Source organism: Meles meles, chromosome 12 (genome assembly GCF_922984935.1).
Source record: "Meles meles chromosome 12, mMelMel3.1 paternal haplotype, whole genome shotgun sequence".
In the NCBI taxonomy this organism is placed as follows: Eukaryota; Metazoa; Chordata; class Mammalia; order Carnivora; family Mustelidae; genus Meles; species Meles meles.
In genome coordinates, this window is record NC_060077.1 from 55,309,569 (window position 1) to 55,329,333 (window position 19,765).

The 19,765-nt window shown below is 40.4% G+C and overlaps 1 protein-coding gene across 1 annotated transcript in view; it reads left to right on the forward strand.

Moving 5' to 3' along the window:
* The window catches only part of DSG2 (desmoglein 2), a 47,604-nt gene extending 30,561 nt beyond the window's left edge, over window positions 1–17,043 (forward strand). Inside the window, exons 9-15 of the mRNA XM_046025293.1 lie at window positions 2,915–3,180; window positions 3,927–4,069; window positions 4,373–4,600; window positions 8,829–9,056; window positions 10,898–11,019; window positions 12,141–12,470; window positions 14,294–17,043. Of these exons, the coding sequence (XP_045881249.1) occupies window positions 2,915–3,180; window positions 3,927–4,069; window positions 4,373–4,600; window positions 8,829–9,056; window positions 10,898–11,019; window positions 12,141–12,470; window positions 14,294–15,304 (2,328 nt within the window). The 3' untranslated portion in view covers window positions 15,305–17,043. The remainder of the gene's footprint in view (window positions 1–2,914; window positions 3,181–3,926; window positions 4,070–4,372; window positions 4,601–8,828; window positions 9,057–10,897; window positions 11,020–12,140; window positions 12,471–14,293) is intronic.
* Window positions 17,044–19,765: the final 2,722 nt, after the last annotated feature.

Below are 19,765 nucleotides of genomic sequence, written 5' to 3' on the forward strand. Positions count from 1 at the left end.
CACATAAGGAGAAAGTCAGTGATGAATGATAGAAGTTCTAGAAGTATTCTCACTCTACCATGGTAGCACAAAAAGGGATGCTATGCCAAAGGGGGCTTAGCAAAAAATAGTACAATTAGTATTAAAGCGACCACAGCAGACTGAGAAAATTATAAGTTTCCTGTCTCAATTATATGAAGAATTGCTTCCAAATTTTAAGAGCAATAATCAGATCCCACTCAAAAGAAGTTAGACAAAGAAGATATATTGTTAGCAAATATGCAAATAAAGGATACTCACTATCATTAGCCATTAGGGCAGATATAAATTAAAACTACAAGAGATAGCACAATGCCTCTGCTTAAGTGGCTGTAATCAAAAAGACTGACAACACCAGGCATCGGCAACATTATGCAGAAACTGGAACTCCCATCTCTTGCTGGTGAAAACATAAAGTGATACAGCTAGTTTGGCAGTTTTTTCAAATGTTAAACACCAAGGAGTTGGTGACCCAAAGATTTGGTCCTAGGTGTCCACCCATGAAAAATAAAAACATATATTGTAATAACTTGTACGATGTCAGTAGTAACCACTTATCATGGTGAACATTGCATAGTGTGTAGAATTATCAAATCCCTACATTGTACACTTAAGACTAATAAAACATTTGCATGTCCAGAAAGAAGTATATCTATACAAAAACTTCTATGCAACTTACAAGCAGCTTTTATTCATAATAGTCGAAAACTGGTAACAATAAAATGCCCTTCAGCTGATGAACAGATAAAATGCAGTATATCCACATAGCGGAATATTCTTGGTTAATGAAAGGGAATGGAGTCCTCATATTTGCTACTACATAGATGAATCTCAAAACCATGCTTTGTAGAAGAAGCCAGATACAAAATACTACATATTGTATGATTTTTTCTGTGTGAAATTTCTAGAAAAGCAAAACAATGGATATAGACATTAGTTGCTCAGGGCTAGCTGTGAGTGATGACTGACTACAGACAGGCAAAAAGGAATTTCTTGAGGGTGATGGACATGTTCTAAACCTGGATGGTGGTGACAGTTGCAAAACTGTGTAGGCTTGCTAAAAATCATCATGTTCTACATTTAGAATGGGTGAATTTTATTCTATGTAAATTATACCTCAATAAAGCTGTTCTCCATAAAGGAAAACAAATACTTTATTTTTTAAAAAGATTTTATTTATTCATTTGACAGAGCACAAGCAAGGAAAGTGGCAGGCAGAGGGAGAAGCAGGCTCCCTGAGGCAGGGCTCTATCCCAGGACCCTGGGATCATGACCTGAGCTGAAGGCAGATGCTTAACCAACTGAGCCACCCAGACACCCTGGGAACAGATACTTTAAACTGTGCAAATACAGATAATAGTCATCACATAAGAAAAAGTCAAAGCTTTGTTAACAAATGAACAAATACATTTAAAATCTTTAATGCTGTTAAAAGTAGCAAAAATGGAAATGATAAGATATGTTGACAGTTTTAGAAACAGAGAGGTATTTGTCCTCATTCATTGTTCTTGATGCTGAAAATTTTTTTCGTGCTCTTTGGAGAACTATGGCTATTTATAATATATGGCTATTATATGAAATAGTTTTTATGGCCCTAGTATCTCGCTCATTTTTTAGCATTGCTATGGCCTTCTGTAGTCTTTGAATTCTAATGACGCCTGGCTGGAATATTTTCTTTCGCATCCAGCATACATCACGCTATTAAAACAAGCATGTTAAGTGCAAGGGCAGCTGAAGATAACTCTCACAAGGATCATACAGTCACAAAAACTGTATTCTCTCTAGTCGTTTTCCGTTGAGTCCTTGTCTCAACACCCTGGTGGCTGATTTTTAAAAAAGAGGGCAGAAACTGTTATCCATCCAGAACCGTACAGAGAAGAAAATGATTTTGTAATAAGTCATCAAAAAACAAAGTGAATAGCTTTGCAGTAATTCATGTAAACACATGTAATACATTTAATATTATACCAAAGAAACAAGCAAAAGTGCCCCCCCCGCGTCTAAATGGTCAGGACCTCTAGAAATAAAAATCAACAAGACCTAAATAAACGTTGACTAGGTATTTCTTTTCATAGTGGAATACAGCTCAACAGAGGAAAAGTGATGTGTGTAAAAATGTTCACAGCAGCATTAATTATATTTAAAAATTACAGATACTCCAAATGCCTAATAATCAAATGGCTAAGTAAACTAAATACATCTAAATGGTAGAACACTGTAGAAATGTTTATAAAAAGAAAACGGACAAATATACTTTATAAATTTCACAGTTCACAAAGAATCAATATTTGGATTTGGAGGAAAGTTAATCTTTTAGGGCATTAATAGCAAACCAGATAATGATAGACATTATGCTAAAAAGAGTGTGGAGGATAGGTTCTTTGTTTAAATAAATTTGAAAACACTTGGGCTTAGGCAAGTTCAACCAGGAGGTCTCAGCTTTTTGATATGCTCATATGCAGTAAAAGTCTATACTAGGGGGACAGCCAGCTGCTACCACAGGCATGTGACCTTTTTCACCAGAACAAACCCATAGAACACGTTTTAAGGAATATTATATCACATGTCCACTAACCTTTTTCAATTAAGTAAAAGAAACACTTCATGTTGTTAAATATGTGTGTGTGTCTATATAATATATTTTCAATGATCTGGACTTTAAAAAGATAAATGGGGGATGTGCCCTAAATCATCCTTAACATTGATGAATATCCAAGCTGACAGACTTTGTAATTGCTTGGTATTGTTATGAGTTAGATTACTGAATGCTAATGTATCCCGCATATGTTAAATTGTCGTATCTAACATTAAAACTATCCGTGTGTGTATGTACGCTCTATGTGTGTTCTAGTTGTTTTCTCTTTTGAAAGAATTCCCTTTGATTTTGTCTTCCTAGGAAGTAGATTACGAAGAAATAAAGAATCTTGATTTCAGCATTACTGTCACCAACAAAGCAGCTTTTCACAAATCAATTAAGAATAAATATAAGCCTACATCCTTTCCCTTCAAAGTAAAGGTGAAAAATGTGAAAGAAGGCATTCATTTTAGAAGTAGCACAATCTCCGTTCATGTTAGCGAGAGCATGGATAAATCCAGCCAAGGCCAAATAATTGGAAAATTTCAAGCTTTTGACGAAGACACTGGACAAGTAGCCCACGTAAGGTAAGAGACAGTTATGAATATATTTCCTTACTTTAAATGATTTTAAATCCCTGTCTTCAAAAAGTCATAATGAAATTTGAACATTTTCTTCCTTCACTGCCAGTATTACAGCCCCCCAAACGTCTGGAGGTTAAATTATCCAAAGTTGTACCTGCAACTGAGAATCATGGAGAAATTTCCCCCCAGACCACCTTCCTTCCACTAGCTGAGTGTGAGACAGATACTGGGTGTTTCACCTCCAAGTAATTCTGGCTAGAGAAAGCTGAAAAGCAACAAAGAGAAAATTAAGAAGGAAATTTACTGTCTCTTTCTGTCTAAACCTCTCTTCTTTCCTGAAAGAAAGTATTAGAGGCAAGAAAGTAGCAAATACATTTCCTCCACCAATTGTTGTTGGGTAACTACGTTACTCTCCAGAGGTTTACCCCAAATTTAAGGGAGACTAGACCAAAGGCTGTAGAACAGACTAGAGAGCAACTTGCAAACTTCCTGGGTTTGTAGGCAAAAAGGATTGCCCTTTTTTATGTCTTGGGTACATTACAGAAATACGGAATGTTCCAAATAAATGTGATACGCTATAAAGAGAGAAGGCTTTCAGGACAGTTGCAAGAAATTAAAGCGATTTCAAACTAATGCCTATAACAAGAACATAGAGAATGAACCAAAAATTAACCTTGAAAGAGTTAGATTATTAGAGATTATCAATGTATCCAGAAGTGGGAATTATCTTTATTTTTGTTTTATAACAGATATGTGAAATTGGAAGATATGGACAACTGGATCTCTGTGAATTCTGTTACATCTGAAATTAAGCTTGTAAAAATTCCTGATTTTGAATCCAGATATGTCCAAAATGGTACATACACTGCAAAGATTTTGGCAATATCCGAAAGTAAGTTATTACATATGTATTTCTTCTTGTTATGTCTATCTAAGTTATTATCTTGGAACATCCGAGACCTTCATTTTGTTCTTGTAAGGAACTCAGATCTCTCCAATGGACAAACCTTCACATTTCTACTCATGTAGCAGATTAAAAGACATGACTTGATCTGAACCTTAAAACATATCTAGGATGGAAAGCACCACAATTTGTTAATACATTCTCCGTACCAAACCGGAAAGAGAATTCAGACTGTGTCTGTTGTCAGCAATAGGGGCAGCATTTTCATATTTATTCTTTCTCATTTTTAAGGTTATCCAAGAAAAACCATCACTGGCACCATTGTTATCACAGTGGAGGACATCAATGACAACTGTCCCACACTGGTCGACCCAGTGCAGACTGTCTGTGACAACGTGCAGTACGTGAATGTGACTGCAGAGGACTTGGATGGATCCCCAAACAGTGGGCCTTTCAGTTTCTCCATCATCAACAAACCGGCTGGAATGGCAGAAAAATGGCAAATAGTACACCAAGAAAGTAAGCAAAATCAGTGGACTATATATTTAAGTATTGAATCTGAGAGAAATCTAAAATCGTTATAATACTGGCTGTGCTTTTTTTCATGAATTATATTTCTGATACAGTTTGATACTTATAAACTTATAAGCTTATAAAATGAGGTTCTGAAGCTCAGGTATAGTGTCTTTCGTCAGCCAACAGTAGATGCCCCATTTTGGAGTCACAGAACAGGGAAAGAAGAGAAACAACCTGATGTCTTCAAGATAGCTTGGCATTCTCTAAGTGGCTCCTGAACTAGTTGTTTTGCCTCCTAAGGGGAGGAGTAGCCTGTCTAAGCACAGCAGAATAGATGCCTTCTAAAGTCTTAAGCTCTGATCACAATTCCATTAAAATAATATTTATGAATGACTTACTGAGTCCTAGACACTCTGCTGGCCCTTCATAGGCATTATCGCATTTAATCCTTTAATCTATAACATGATTCCCTGATTACAGCTGATGGATCTTGGCTTAACTAGAATTAAGTAGCTGTTCAAAGTCACAAAACTGGTCAGTGATAAACACAGTATGAAGAAGGGCCTGTCTGACACCCCCCCCCCAATTCCAGGTGACCCTGTGCATATATCTGTGTCTTAGACATACCCCCTTGTTGATATGAGCTTCTGGGTGTTCTCCAGGGTGGTTTTGAATACCATGAACTATCCAGGAGACCATTTTGTTTCAAACAGTTAGTGTTCGTTTTAGGAAAGTTTCAAAATAATACCCAAGCTTTTCTTAATCAACAAATTTATTGTTATTTTAAGTCTAGCAGAATTTGATCACCATTTTAAGAAGCTTTGATTACAAATTACAGAGTAAACAAACACCTTCAATGTCTCAAACTACGTTTATAAATTTAGCATATTTCATTTTTTGCCTATGTATGTCAACTATCTGAATTAACAAATCAAATGCATTGTCTCACTTCTTGTGATCCCTGTATTCTAAAGTTCCAGTAAATGTGACTTATAAATGCACTGAACCTGAAGCCCTCTTCAGTGGTCCAATACTGAACAAACCAGTGATATTTCAACCAACAGCTACAAGGCCAAATCAGTAACATCATCACACGTTTTAAATTGGAATTACAAAGCTGTCATGTTAACAGGGCTAATTTTCCTAAAAATGATGCAAGTATAAAAGTACAGCAATGATTACAAATAATTCCCATATGATACAAAAATATTAAAACCATGTCTTTAATTTGCTTGAATATCCTATAACTAATTTTTAAATCTTAGGGTTTATGTACTCACTAGCAGAGGGTAGTTATGCTCTCAGTTAACTAAAGTTGCCTCCCCTCTGAGGAGGACAGTCACCATCCTGATTAACGGAGGTTACTTAAGATCAAGTTTTCAGGGGCACCTGGGTGGCTCAGTGGGTTAAAGCCTCTGCCTTCGGCTCGGGTCATGATCCCAGGGTCCTGGGATCGAGCCCCACATCGGGCTCTCTGCTCCGCAGGGAGCCTGCTTCCTCCTCTCTCTCTGCCTGCCTCTCTGCCTAGTTGTGATTTCTCTCTGTCAAATAAATAAAATATTTAAAAAAAAAAAAAAAAGATCAAGTTTTCAGGTAGCAGGAGGCCTGGGTGGCAGACATCCAGATGATTCTTCTTAGGGTAATTGAGTCACAGGCCTCAAAACTTGAAAAGTGGTTGGTGTCCTCGTTCAGTTTCTAATTCTGTACTCACAGAAGCCTGGGACTCCCACCCAGACTGAATGCTTGATTGGGCAGCTGACCTTTCTTTGTCTAAGATGTGTAAACATGTTTTACATTGAACTTACTGGGTTTCCAACTCTTACTTATTTTATCTAAGAAACATATGATGTTTGGAAGGTGCCATGCACTGTCCTAAGCACTCTACTAATGTCAGTGACCTTACAAGTTTGGCCCCACTGTCATCAACATTTTACAGATGAAGAAACCAGGGCAAAGAGAGTTTTCTTAATATTCTCAAGGTCAGGAGCACCTGAGTGGTGCAGTGAGTTAAGCGTCTGTCTTCAGCTCGAGTCGTGATCCCAGGGTCCTAGGACTGTGCTCTGCCTCAGGCTCCCTGCTAAGCAAAGGAGTCTGCTTCTCCCTCTCCCTCTGCTCCTGCTCATGTGCACGCATGCTTGCTCGCTCTCTCTCACTCTCTCTCAAATAAATTGAATCTTTAAAAAAAAAAAAAATTCTCAAGTTCACAGCTAGTTAAAAGCTGGAACTAGGATTTGAACCCAAATGGTCTCTCTCTGGAGTCTTTCTGGATACATAAATATATTTTCTATCTAAAGATCAAGATGTTTGAATTTGATGGGTCCTTGAATTTTTCGTAGTCTTAGGAACATGAAACTCTTAAGGATATGCGTGTTGGAGTGTTATAAGCAGAAGTCTTATAAAGATTTGTACTTTACATACCTAGACAATTTAGAGAGGATTCTGTAAACCAATTTTCTTCTCCTTAGTTACATAATAAGGTGATCGGCTAGCTGTCATGATAATAAATAACTCTCATCTATTTTATTTATTTGGGAAAATTTTAAAGCACAGAAAATTCCAGCGACTAATATAGCAGACATCCATGTTCCTATCACCTAAAAGGAATATTAACAATTTCTCATATTTGAATGAGACCTCTTTTTTTAAATGATAATGGATAAAATTGAAGTCCTCTTTTTGCATTTTTTCCCCTCTCGGCTTGCTGCCTTAGAGCCAATCATGAATTTAATTATGTTCTAACAGGCCATATTTTTATGGATTTTTTTTTATGAGTTCTTACTCCTTTAAATGACTAGATGCTTTTCTCCCTTCTCCAGATCTTTGAGGATGATTTAATAAGTATATTCTAGCTATGCAGATCAAATTCCATAAAATTTGGACCCTAAATGGAAAGAGGCTATTTTTTTTAACTTCCAAAAATAAACAAAACAAACCCAAACACTTCATTTTTATCTTTGTGTTCATCCAAGTCTACATGTCTCGCATTCATAGAACTCTTTGTGTCATGTTCTTGCCAAAAATATGTAACCTGAATCCAATCATGAGGAAACAATTAGACAAATTCAAACTGCAGAGCATCCTTTGAAATAGGCGGCCTTCAGAAATGCAAGATCTTGATGGTCAAAGAAAAAGGTGGGACTGACCTAGATCATTCATAGAGATCAGAGTGACAGTGTAAGGCAATGCATAATTCTTGATTGAATCTAGAATCAAGGGGGAAAAAAAAACAAACAGGTAGAAAACTATAAAAGGGCATTATCGCAAGGCTGAAAGTTTGACTGTGGGTTATATCAATACTAAATTATTGGAGAGGACTAATGTCCCTTGGGCTTAGAAGGTATATTCTGATATGTGTACCATAATATCTGCAACTTACTTTCAAATAGTTCAGAAAAAAGTGAGTGGATAGAAAGTGTTGTTATTGGAGTGCCGGGGTGGCTCAGTTGGTTAAGTGTCTGCCTTCAGCTCAGGTCATTGATCCCAGGCTCCTGGGATCAAGCCCCGTGTCAGGCTCCCTGCTCAGCGGGACGCCTGCTTCTCCCTCTCCCTCTGCTCTTCTACCTGCCCGTGCTCTTTCTGGTTCTCTCTCTCTCTCTCAAATAGATAAATAATATTTTAAAAAAGAAAATATTGTTATCATATGTAAACAAATCATGAAGGGTAGGTTGTAATTCATTGTGATAGTCTTACAGTTTTTCTGTAGATGTGAAATTTTTCACAATTTTGGATATATAGTGATAGTGTCGGGAACAAAAAGGAGGGGACTAGGTGAAATGAGATTGGCCCGTTGCTGAAAATTACTAAAGCTGGGGGTGGGTTAACTACACTCTTCTATTATTGTCTGTTTGAAAATTGCCTTAACAGAGTTTTTTTAAGATGGTAAAATAAAGGTCATTTAATGGAGATGTCATTTAACTCCTCACTTGTTTGTTACTGTATCCTTAGTACCTAGAATGGTTTCTAGCATTTGGTAGACATCACACACATTTGTTAAAATTAATCATCATCAAAGAAAAATGCTTCCAGACCCAGTGCTTTTCTATCAATCTGCCTCTTGGGAGGATCTGGAGTAATTTTAACAAGCCCACAATGTGACTTCAGTAGAGAAGCTAAGCAAGAATTAAAGCTTCTCTCTGGAACTAAATATTGTCGGCAATTCAAGAATGTTTCCTTCCACCCCTACCTTGGTGATCACACATTTCTATTTCCATTTGCCCCCCTCCCCTTGTAGGTACCAGTGTGCTTCTGCAACACAAGGAACAAAAGCCTGGAAGACATGAAATTCAGTTTCTGATTTCGGATAGTCAGGGTCTCAGTTGCCCTGCAAAGCAGGTGCTTAAACTCACCATCTGTAAGTGCCTGGAAGGCGGTGGTTGTGTGGAGCGTCTGCATTACTCCTACATTGGCCTGGGACCCGCAGCCATTGTGCTAATAATTCTTGCCCTTCTGCTCTTGCTACGTAAGTATTTGAAAAGTCACTCTTTAGCTCAGCTAGTCATTTCCATGCCCTACCAGTGATTTGTTGCAGTAGCAGTCATTGATTTCGTAACAGTGATGCTTTAACCACACTGGAACCCTTCCGAGGGTGATAGGGAAGCAAGAAGTGACCATTCGCCAAGATTATTCTAGCCCTCTTCAGAATTTTGTTTCATAAAAATGAGTTTTTGTTTCATAAAAACATGCCATGTCCCGATTTAAATGATCAAGCTTTCTAGACAGCCTCGTTAGTGAGAGCTCTGTGGTGATGGACGTTGTCTGTCCACGTTCGTCCACACCCAGTGCTCAGAACAATGCCTTGTCCATAGTAGGCTCTCAGAAAAGATGTGTTCTATGAATTTGGATGATGGATACAAAGTTATTCAATTCTTGCTTTGCTCCTTCAAATTGTCGGGGCTCGGCCTCCTCAAACCCTCTTCTTAGCTTGCCCCTTCCCCGGTGCCAACATTAGCTCCACCTCTGAGTACTTTGGTGCTTCCTGACAGTGACAGCCAGTCCTGCCTTCCCTGCATGGCCTCCGAAGAGCTGCGGTTTCCTTTCACGAAAGAGCAGAGTACTACAGTGTGGGGTCATGTGGAATCCCACTCCACTTGCCACTGAGCAAGGGGGAGGACCACCTCTGAGACACCCCCAGTGATTTCGGTGATGAAGGAGGAGCTTGTCAAAGCCCGTAGTAGATGTGCAATTGCATGCACAGCGTTCAGCAGTTTGTAGTGTACGTTCGTATCATCGTCTCAGTTTCACTGGCGAAAATATAGACGTGTATGGAGAAATGACTTGTCTCAGCTCACCAGGTCTGTAGGTGGCTACTGGAACTGGGACTCTATCTTTTACCCAGAGACCCCTTACATTGCCTTCTCATCCCATAGTCCCCAGGGCCCCGTATGGGGCTTGGTGCCTGGTAGACCCTTGATAAGCCCTTGTTAAATCTGTCGAGATGGTTGAGTTGCCACTGGCTAATTGCAGTTTTTTACACACGGTGTAGGTACTCGTGGCTATATTTGCTGAGCTGTCAGCTTTCTTACACAAAAGGGAGTGTAAGAAGTAGTCAGTTCACCGTTGGAAGCTGGCAAATGGAAGTGGCATAAAAACTAATTTGGGAAGGACTGCCTGCAGGTGTAATTAATTCTTTACTGCCTCGATCAGGAAGAAAACCTTGGCTTTCACTTCCTCCCTAAGGTAGAATAAAATGTAAGGAGGGAGCTCTGAAATTTCATTGAATTCATGATGAAATGTTATGTATATTTTAAGGGCTTTTAATGGAGAGTCATTTTCGAAATAATACTCGGGTAATTCAAATGTTAATTTGAACCTGTTTGCCATGCCTTCTGCTAAATTCTATTCCAGGATGAAGTGGTGAAGTATTGTAGAAGTTCCAGTGTTCTAGAGCATTGGAACATACTAAAATTTCCTACCCCCAGGAGCTTTTGATCTTTTAGAATATATGTTTTTGGGGATAGTGAATTTTCTCCTATTGAAAAAGAACAACAAAAGACTTAAGTCTCCAAATTGGTCTTGGTGATTTGTATGCTATTGAACCCAGCCTTGGTGCTCCATCCAGAAACCACACACAGCCTTTTAGTGATGGATGAGGACTCCCTCATGCTGCCTTCAGGCTTTGATATGATTCACCAAAACAAGCTTGGTGAGGTCAAATCGGAGTAAAGACAAAAGCAAAACTAGGGCTGTAAATAAGTGAAGACTGAACTCTAAGAAGCAAGATACAAATTCCAAAATCATGCAATATAAATTTAGAATATGTTGGGACTCACCCTCTCTGGACTCCATTGTGTTTCTATCCAGTTGTACCACTTTTATTGCTGATGTGCCAATGTGGAGACGGTGCCAAAGGCTTCACCCCGATTCCTGGCACGATAGAGATGCTGCATCCTTGGAATAATGAAGGGGCGCCACCTGAAGACAAGGTCAGATAATCAGATGCTGTGAAACTTGTTTTTTTTTTTTTTTCCTGATTTTAAAGGGCCTTTGGGCACTGTTCCGAACAGCTAAGTCATGAGAAAGTCAAGTAGTCATTATAAGATTTCATTCACATGTCTTCGTTAAACAGAGTTCAGATGATTTTGTGTTTGTTGCCAGGGCAGAGTTGAAGTGGTCTTGCTCTACTGTGGTAGACCTTATGTTCCAGAGAATGTTAAAAAAGGATCAGGGAATGAAGGATGTGCTTCTCCATTTCTGCTCCTCCCAGTACATAGGGTTGGGAAAGGGAAGCCCACCACCCCCACAACAGTTATAAAATCTTGCAAAACCTCCCCTCCTCCCTACTTAATAGAAGGAGGCCCCATTGTCTCTCTGTTGCATCTTCTCCCCCCACCCCCGGGTCTTTCATCACCATCTGCAGTAAGCATTGTGTTCAGTAGGACACTATTTAGCATCAAGGGTCAGAGAACTCAGAGAACGGGGGCTTAGATATGAACATGGGCAGTCAAGGATCAGCATGATGATTCCTCTACAGGCTCCTCCTTCCTTGTTTCGTTTCCATGCTGTCGTCATGCTCCCGACACTAGTTGCTGTCCCCACATTCCAAAGAGCAGGTTGGGAGAAATGTGCTTAAAGAACACTTCCCAAAAGTTGCCTACCCCACTTCTGTTTGAAATCACATTAAGAAGAACTTAGGTAGCTATTCCGAGTAGCAGTGGAGGCTTGCAAGGATAGTCTTTATTTGGAGCAGCATGTGTCCACCTGGCGGGGGGCGGGGAAGAGAGACAGAAATACAATATCTATAGAAGGAGGAATTAAACCCCAAAGGAAAGTCAAAATGCCATTGATGCCAATAGCATAAATGAACTGAGACCATATTTAAGTCATTTTTGTTTTCTCCCCGGGTTATAATCAGCTGACAAAACAAGATGCTGGAATGGAGATCTCCAGAAGCCTCAAATACATGTTGTTCAACCCAAAGTATTGTTCCTAATTTGCCTCCGTGGAAGTAGCTCATTCCCTTCGCCTGCCCGCGTAGCTCAGATCCTTTTACCACCGATACCGACCCTGTGTCCTTCTCAATTCTCAACTGTCTTTGCTCTCACAGGTGGTGCCTGTGCCTGTGCCAACAGATCACAGAGAGGGTGTAGGAGCGGACATGAGAGTGGGACGTATAATGACAAAGGAAACCACAAAAGAAAGTGAGTCTACCTTCAGCAAAGAGCATCATAAGGTGACTGAGGTGGATGGAAGGTGGGAAGAACACAGAAGCCTGATTTCTGGTGAAGTTACCGAAGTGACAGGGACAACAGGAGCCAACATGGGTGCTGATAGGACAAGGATCGTGAAAGTCACAGGATCTTCCAGAGACCTGGTCGGAGCTCAAGCAGCTGCTGTTACAGTCAATGAAGAATTCTTAAGAAGTTATTTCACTGAGGTAAGGGTTGGTTTTTACAGGTGCTGGGGCGGGGCGGGGGTGGGAGGGCAGACATTTATATTTGAAAGTCGTATTATTCGGGTAATCATTGCCTTGGATCTAAGTAGGATTTTGTCGTTTTTTAAGAGAATGCCTATAGGCTGTGAGGAAAGACAGAGGAGACCCATTAAATCAGTTAGCTCCATTATGTAGTGATAAAGAATGACCCCACAATCTTCCTTTTTACAGAAGCTTATCTCTCACATTCCTGTTTTTGTCAGTTGACACAACTCTGCTCTTCTCCATGTTGCCTTCATTCTGAGACACACACCGAGAGAGCTGATTGGACTGGGCAGGTGCCGTCCTCGGGGAACGGGGAACAGAGCCATGCAGAGCCAGGCAATGACCAGCTCCTCAAACAGCTGCCTTTTCTGTGCTCACATTTCAGTAGTCAGAGCAAGTCCCATGACGAAGCCAGATGTCAGTGGGTCAGAAAGTACAGTTCCTCTGTGGTAGCAGACTTGATAGGGATGAGCCTGCGGGGAGCAGAGAGACTACCAGACTTAAAAATCCCAATCCATCCTGTCTGTTTAAATTTTCTCTACTTGGCTTCACTGTGGAGGCAGTTCATAAAATCAGGAGAAGAAGTACAGGAAAGATGATGCATGCAGTCAGAAATCTCATGCCTGGAATGAGGAATTAGAAGCAGGGCTGGGTACCTTTCTTGAGAAGGTCCATGGGCCCCACACAGGGATGGGCAGTGTCCGAGTGTTGGGAATCTGAGGGATACTTGAGAGGAGTGGAAGGATGGGCTTCTGAGGAGGCAAGTTTATTTCTGTCCCCTCTGTGCATGATAGCCAATTACCAGAGTGCTTTTCCCCTTCCTGTCTCCTACCCTCTTCCCTTCTTTCAGACCATCTGCCACCTGTTAGCTTGACGGGAAGATGGTGATGTGGTTCATGTCAGGAAAACCATTTCTCCTCGTCCCCTTTCAGTCTCACTGCAAGCTCCACTCTGGGGTGCCCTATTAGTTGCATTTTGATGATTTTCCCTCTCCATTCTTATCCTGCTCCAGTCAGACTTGGTTGTGTGTGTATGTGAGCAATTTTTTACTCAGCAATCTCTGCACACTTAGCAGAAAATTTCCGAGAATGATATACATTTTGAACTACTGTGTATTCTTTACATTACCCAATTATTAACCCTTTGCCGTATTTGCTATTTGCTTTCCTAATCTCTCCCTTCCTCCGTCCCCCTCTCTTTGTCACACACACACACACAGGCTCAGGCACACACATGCACATGCACATTTTCTTAACAATAGAGTGAACAAATTTAGAGATTTAACAGTGCCATATTCCGTATTTAATTTTGCCAGTTATCACAGTAATGTCTTTTTATAGCCATTGTTTTTCCCATCCGAGACCCAGTCCAGAGTCCTGCCTTTCTTTTCTTTCTTGATAGGAATTTTTTTTAAGAATACAGGCCAGCTGTGTTGCAGGATGCCCTTCCATTTGTGTTTCTCTGATGTTTTCTTATAAGGAGACTCTGGTTATGCTTTTGGGACAGAAATATTGCCTTATTCTTTTTTTTTTTTAAGATTTTATTTACTTATATGACAGAGATCACAAGTAGGCAGAGAAGCAGGCGGGGGCTGGAGGGGGAAGCAGGCTCCCCACTAAACAGAAAACCTAATGCAGGGCTCAATCCCAGGACCCCGAGACCATGACCCAAGCTGAAGACAGAGGTCCAACCCACTGAGCCACCCAGGCACCCCGAAATACCGTCTTATTCTTAAGTGAAGCTGTCACTAATTCTGTGCCTCTGTTTTATTTCCATTTTAGAAAGCTGCCTCTTACACTGACGAAGACGACATTCACACAGGCAAAGATTGCCTTCTGGTTTATTCTCAGGAAGACACTGAGTCTCTGCATGGTTCCATTGGCTGCTGCAGTTTTATTGAAGGAGAACTCGATGATCGGTTTCTAGATGATTTAGGGTTTAAATTCAGGACACTAGCTGAAATTTGCTTGGGTCAAAAAATAGATATGGATGGGGAAATTGAGCCGAGGCAAAAACCTGTGGGAGCGTCAAGTACGAAAGCAACTTCCCATTCATTCAGTGAGCAAACTAGGATTAATTCAGAGAATGCCTACTTCGCTGGTAGTAGCTTTCAAGTTCCAAAACCTTTGCCTGAAGCAAACACAGAGAAAGTAACTCAGGAGATAGTCACTGAAAGTTCTGTGTCTTCCAGGCAGAGTCAGAAGGTAGCTACACGGCTCCCTGATCCGCTGGCTTCTGGTAACGTTGTAGTAACAGAAACTTCTTACGCCACGGGCTCCACGATGCCGCCGAGCACTGTGATCCTGGGTCCTGGCCAGTCCCAGGCCCTTATTGTGACCGAGCGGGTGTACGCACCAGCCCCTCCCTTGGTAGAGCAGCAGTATGTTAATGACGGTAGTGTCGTGATTACCGAGAGAATCATACAGCCCAACGGGGGCCTGCCTGGTCCTCTGGAAGGCTCTCAGCCTCTGCCAGACGGGAGTTATGTTATGGTGAGGGAGAGAGAGCGCTTCCTGGCCCCCAGCTCGGGGCTGCCATCCCCTCTGGCCGTGCCCGCTGCGGCAGTGGGAGGGAACATGACAGTGACAGAAAGGGTGCAAACCTCTGCCTCCAGTTACCGATTTCCTACTGAAACCTCGTTGATGGCCAGAAAGACAGAGGTTTCTGGAGCTGCGGTCCGTGGCCCTCTGCCAAATTTCAGTTTAGAGGAGTCTGGTCATTCTACTTCTACTCGCACCACCCCTTCCGCCAGAGTCTCCAAGCACAGCATCATACAGCATTCTTACTCCTAAACCGTAGTCCTCCAGAGTCTGACCCAGGGTCCCATTTCATGTGTTCAATGGGCCAGTCTTTGGATGAGCCTGTAGACTTGAGAGACATACACATTGGGCTTAAAACACAGCTCAGGTACTAATCTATCACTGGCCTCGCCGCCCCAGCCTCCAGAGTTTGCTGGGGGCATAAGGACGATGCTGTGTCTTAAGTGCCTTTTAGTGAGTTAGGGCCAAACAATATTCACAAAGCAAATCAGGGAGTCAGTCTGGCTTGTGAGAGTTTACCAAATGGACACAGGGTAGCCGGGGCATCAGCTGTCCAATCCAGCCACCCATGAAGCTGATGGGGCCTCTTGTCCTCCTGCATTGACCTTGAACATTGCTGTTCTGTATCCCATACTTGACTGCACCTAGTAGATTATCAGCACCTCATTTCTCCAAAACTAGGTGCACGGTCCGGATGACTGTTTTCTTTAAGACTAGAAGCCTGGCCTTTTAATCTGTTTTAGGATGATTGAATTTGGGGACATCGACATGGTAAAGAACACACGTTGTATGCTTCTGTGCGTGTGTCTTGTATGACCGTAAAAAATAGCATTATTGCTTCCCTGTGTCTCCCCAAAATCATGAAAATAATGAACACTTCCTGTTCAGTTGAATAATCCATGGCAAAGTTCATAAATGTAAAATCATTTTACTCTTTAGAATAATATACTATTTTTACAAACTCAGGATACACGGTCTTCTGATTTTGTACAGCTAAATTAACCACCAGACTGGCTTCTCCATTGTAATAAGAACCTGCCTGTTTCACTGCTATATATCCTCAGTACATAACACGAGTGCCGAATAAATGTTTGTGGAATCAAACCAAATTTTAGACCATCCTCTTTTGTTTGCAGTTGGAAAAAATACTGAAAAACCCTATACTGTCAGGAATTGTGAATTTGAAATTATGAGTTTATTCTACAACTCAAAATCACTGACTGGACAGTCCTAACTATGTGAATATTAAATATTAAATATCATTCAGTTGAACAGTTGGGCCTGAAATTGGACAACATCCGTGCCTTTCATTTTGCAAAGTTATTTGCGTATTTTGACTTCTCAGTAGATTGTATTTTAATTGCTCCTTGAAAAAACAGGGCATTTAAAGTTTCAAAGCATACATGCACATCAGTAATAGTTTATATGAATATTTCCCACAACAAAATAATTTTCGTAAACTTTAAAGACTGTGTAAATTTTTATTTTTCAAGGTATTTTGCTAGGGAAATGAATCTTCAAGAATTATTTTTTTAGGCATGTTTTGACATGAATTATGCTATACAAAAGATTGATATGTTTTGCCCCTACTGACTATATATATCGGTAAAAGGCAAATTTTTTAAATATAAGTATTGGCCAAGATGAAGGTCAGTCTTCTATGATCTAAATTTTTTACTCTCTACTTAGTAATTGTTGCTTTTTCCCCCCATTATATACTTAGTAGTTATATTTTGCCATGTATGCAACAGGAATTTCACTACTGTGTGGAATGTGAGTATGACCTGCATACTCCAAAAATCCAAACTTGATCTTAACCTTCCTCCTTGGACAGACTCGGGAAACCTAACCTGTCTCGTATGTAATATAATCACATTTTCTAAATGGTTTTTTGTACCTGAAATGATGATTTAAGTTTTGCATTTGTTCCTTGGGAAATTATATTTGTAAGGGCATCATCATAAAATATTTAAATAAAAAGATGACCTTGAGAGTGACTTTTCCATCATCTTTTTATTGCTCCGTCATAGTTTACAAGGACTATAGTTCTGCATCACAGGAGACAGCTCCCCGAACGGAGGCGTTTGTTTGACTTCGGTATTTGAATTAGAACTGCTTACAACCTTGGAAAAGCATCATTTCCAGAAGGCCTGCTGAAATTTTAATTTAGATGTATTTTAATATAAATATGTCCCATAGTAGAAAAAGACAAAAAAAATTCTCTGTTGTTTAGCTGAAATTCAGATTTAGCTAGGCACTCCGTGTTTCTCTTTGGCCAAGTCTGGCAACCTTGTTCCTAAGGGACTGGAGTTCGCTCTCTGCCCCCAGAGTAACATTGGAGGAAGCTGTTGGGTTCAGCTAAAGCAAGCTCACACATCTAACTCAAAGAGATGAAATCATTCAATCAGTGTTAAGCTGCTTTAGTTACTTATTATAGTTTACGAGAGAAAAGATCAGCGTTTCTGCCTATACTGTAATGCAACATTAATAATAAATATTTCACAACACTGGCACATCAAGACATCCTAAAGCACAAAAGCCATGCAGTATTTCTGTGACCTCAGGGCTCCTACCCCAACAATATTTGGTTGATCCCTACAGACCATATTCCAACCACCACCACATCAAAATGCTCACAGTAAGATGTTGCTTCTCAAGTAATACCTAGAAATGTGGTGCTTCCAAAGACAGTGTTAAGGTAATTAAATCTTGCCTCTTTAAACATACCAAAATTACTTGGCTTCACTATTTTAGTGGAGTTCAAGTCCTCTTTATCATCATTGATTTTTTTGGTCTATTGTTTCTATTAACTGCTGAGAGAGGGATATTAAAATCTCTGGCTGATTGTGGCTCTGACTACTCCTCGTTTTAATTTTTTCTAGTTCTGCTACCTATATCTGGAAATGTGTTAGACCTGTGTTAATGGGTATGAATATATTTAGCATTATTGTGTCTCTTCAAAGAATTGACCCTTTTATCATTACAGAATCTCTCTCTTTCTCTCTGATTATATTTTTTGTCTTGAAATCTGCTTTGCCTAACATTAATATTGCCACACTGGTTTTATTACGCTTAGTGTTCACATAGTTTATATCTTGGATCTTCTTACTCTCAACTTTATAGTGTATTTCTTATACATATAGAGGTGGGTCTTGTTTCTTACCCATTTTAACACTTCCTGGCTTAGAATGGGGAGGGGGGTGTTTATTCATATGGATGAGCTTAAGCCTGCCATCTTGGTATTTGTTTTCTCTTTGTCCATCTGTTTGTTTATCATTTGTCTGCTCCTTTCCTGCCTTCCTTTGTGTGTTAAATGTTCTAGGATGCCACCGTAGCTCTTCTGTTGACCTTTTAACTGGTTACTCTTATAGAAATCTAATTATAAAAATCTCCTGCCAACCCAAAAAAACTCTGCAATAGTAGAAGAGACAGAAAAGAGTTTTATTACTGAACAAGCATTATGCCAGAATGGGATGTGCATCACAGCAACCCATTAAGAAACTGCAAAGACAGAAATCTCACTGTTTTATATAGCCCGGCAGACACAACCCATTACATTTGTGTTCACTACCTAATGAGATCTTGTCCTCAAGCAACGCTTGCCAGCACCATTGGCTATACACAGCATGTCTTAAAATCACCTGGGAATTGAGGTAGCCATTGTGTTGCTGACTTTATCCAAAGAAATAATAAGACTTCTAATATCTCTGTGATAGGTAGCTAGTTACAATCTGGAGCCAGACGCCATGGAGAAGGAGAGATCGAGGTGCTCTCTTCCTTGATGTTCTCATCTTTGATGTTCAAAGAGACGAGTCCCAGGTCTTAGAGAAAGACATTGCTGCTTGGAAATCTGACAAAAAGCTCATTTAGTTTTAAAAAGATTTTCTATAGTATCTGAAAAGGGCAGAGAAAGAATTAGCAATGATTAAGTTTTCTAAAGAAAATGCTCTGAGGAAGAGGAAAGGGGAGAGCACGTGTCTCCCTTTTTGTACCAAGAAAAATTTAATTTGTTTCTTAGATTTGTTCTTACCCTCACACTTTAGGGCTATGCTCCCTGTGGCAAGGGGTTACCAATTGGATGGCACAAATTTAGACCATTTCTACCGCTGTGGAAATGTTTTTGGGGTGGTATAGCTCTAAAATTATAGCGCGTATCTTTACCAGAGTCTGCCTTCAACTCTTCTACTACTTCACAGACAATGCACCCGAGCCTTAAACTTCCACTTTGTGCATCCTGCTATGTCACTAGACCTTCAGCCGCTGCCTCCTGTCCCCCACACCTTCCTCCATACCCGTGTACTATCGGCACAAATATTCTGAAACCTGTATCAAGTCCATTAGTGAATGGAAATGGGCTCTCATTGTTGCACAGCTTCCAGAACTTCCACCAATCCGTTAGCCCAGTAGAGACAATGAAATGAAGCAGGTATGCCTCTGCTAAAACTCCAGATATACCCCTGGCTGGACATTTTCCATTTGCCTCTTTATGTCCACTCTCTACTCTTCTTTTTCACGTTGCTCTGAGACCTGGAACTTGTTCTTTCCAGAGACTTCGATGGGCATCCTTGCCCTCTGCCTCTGAGGTGGGTATGGTCAGTGGGAAACCTTGGCTGGAGAATGTCCAGAAAGAGAAATACAAGGTCAGGGCATGTCTTCCCCTCTCTCCCTCTGCGGACACCTGTCAAGCATCTCTCTCTTTACAGAAACTCCTTT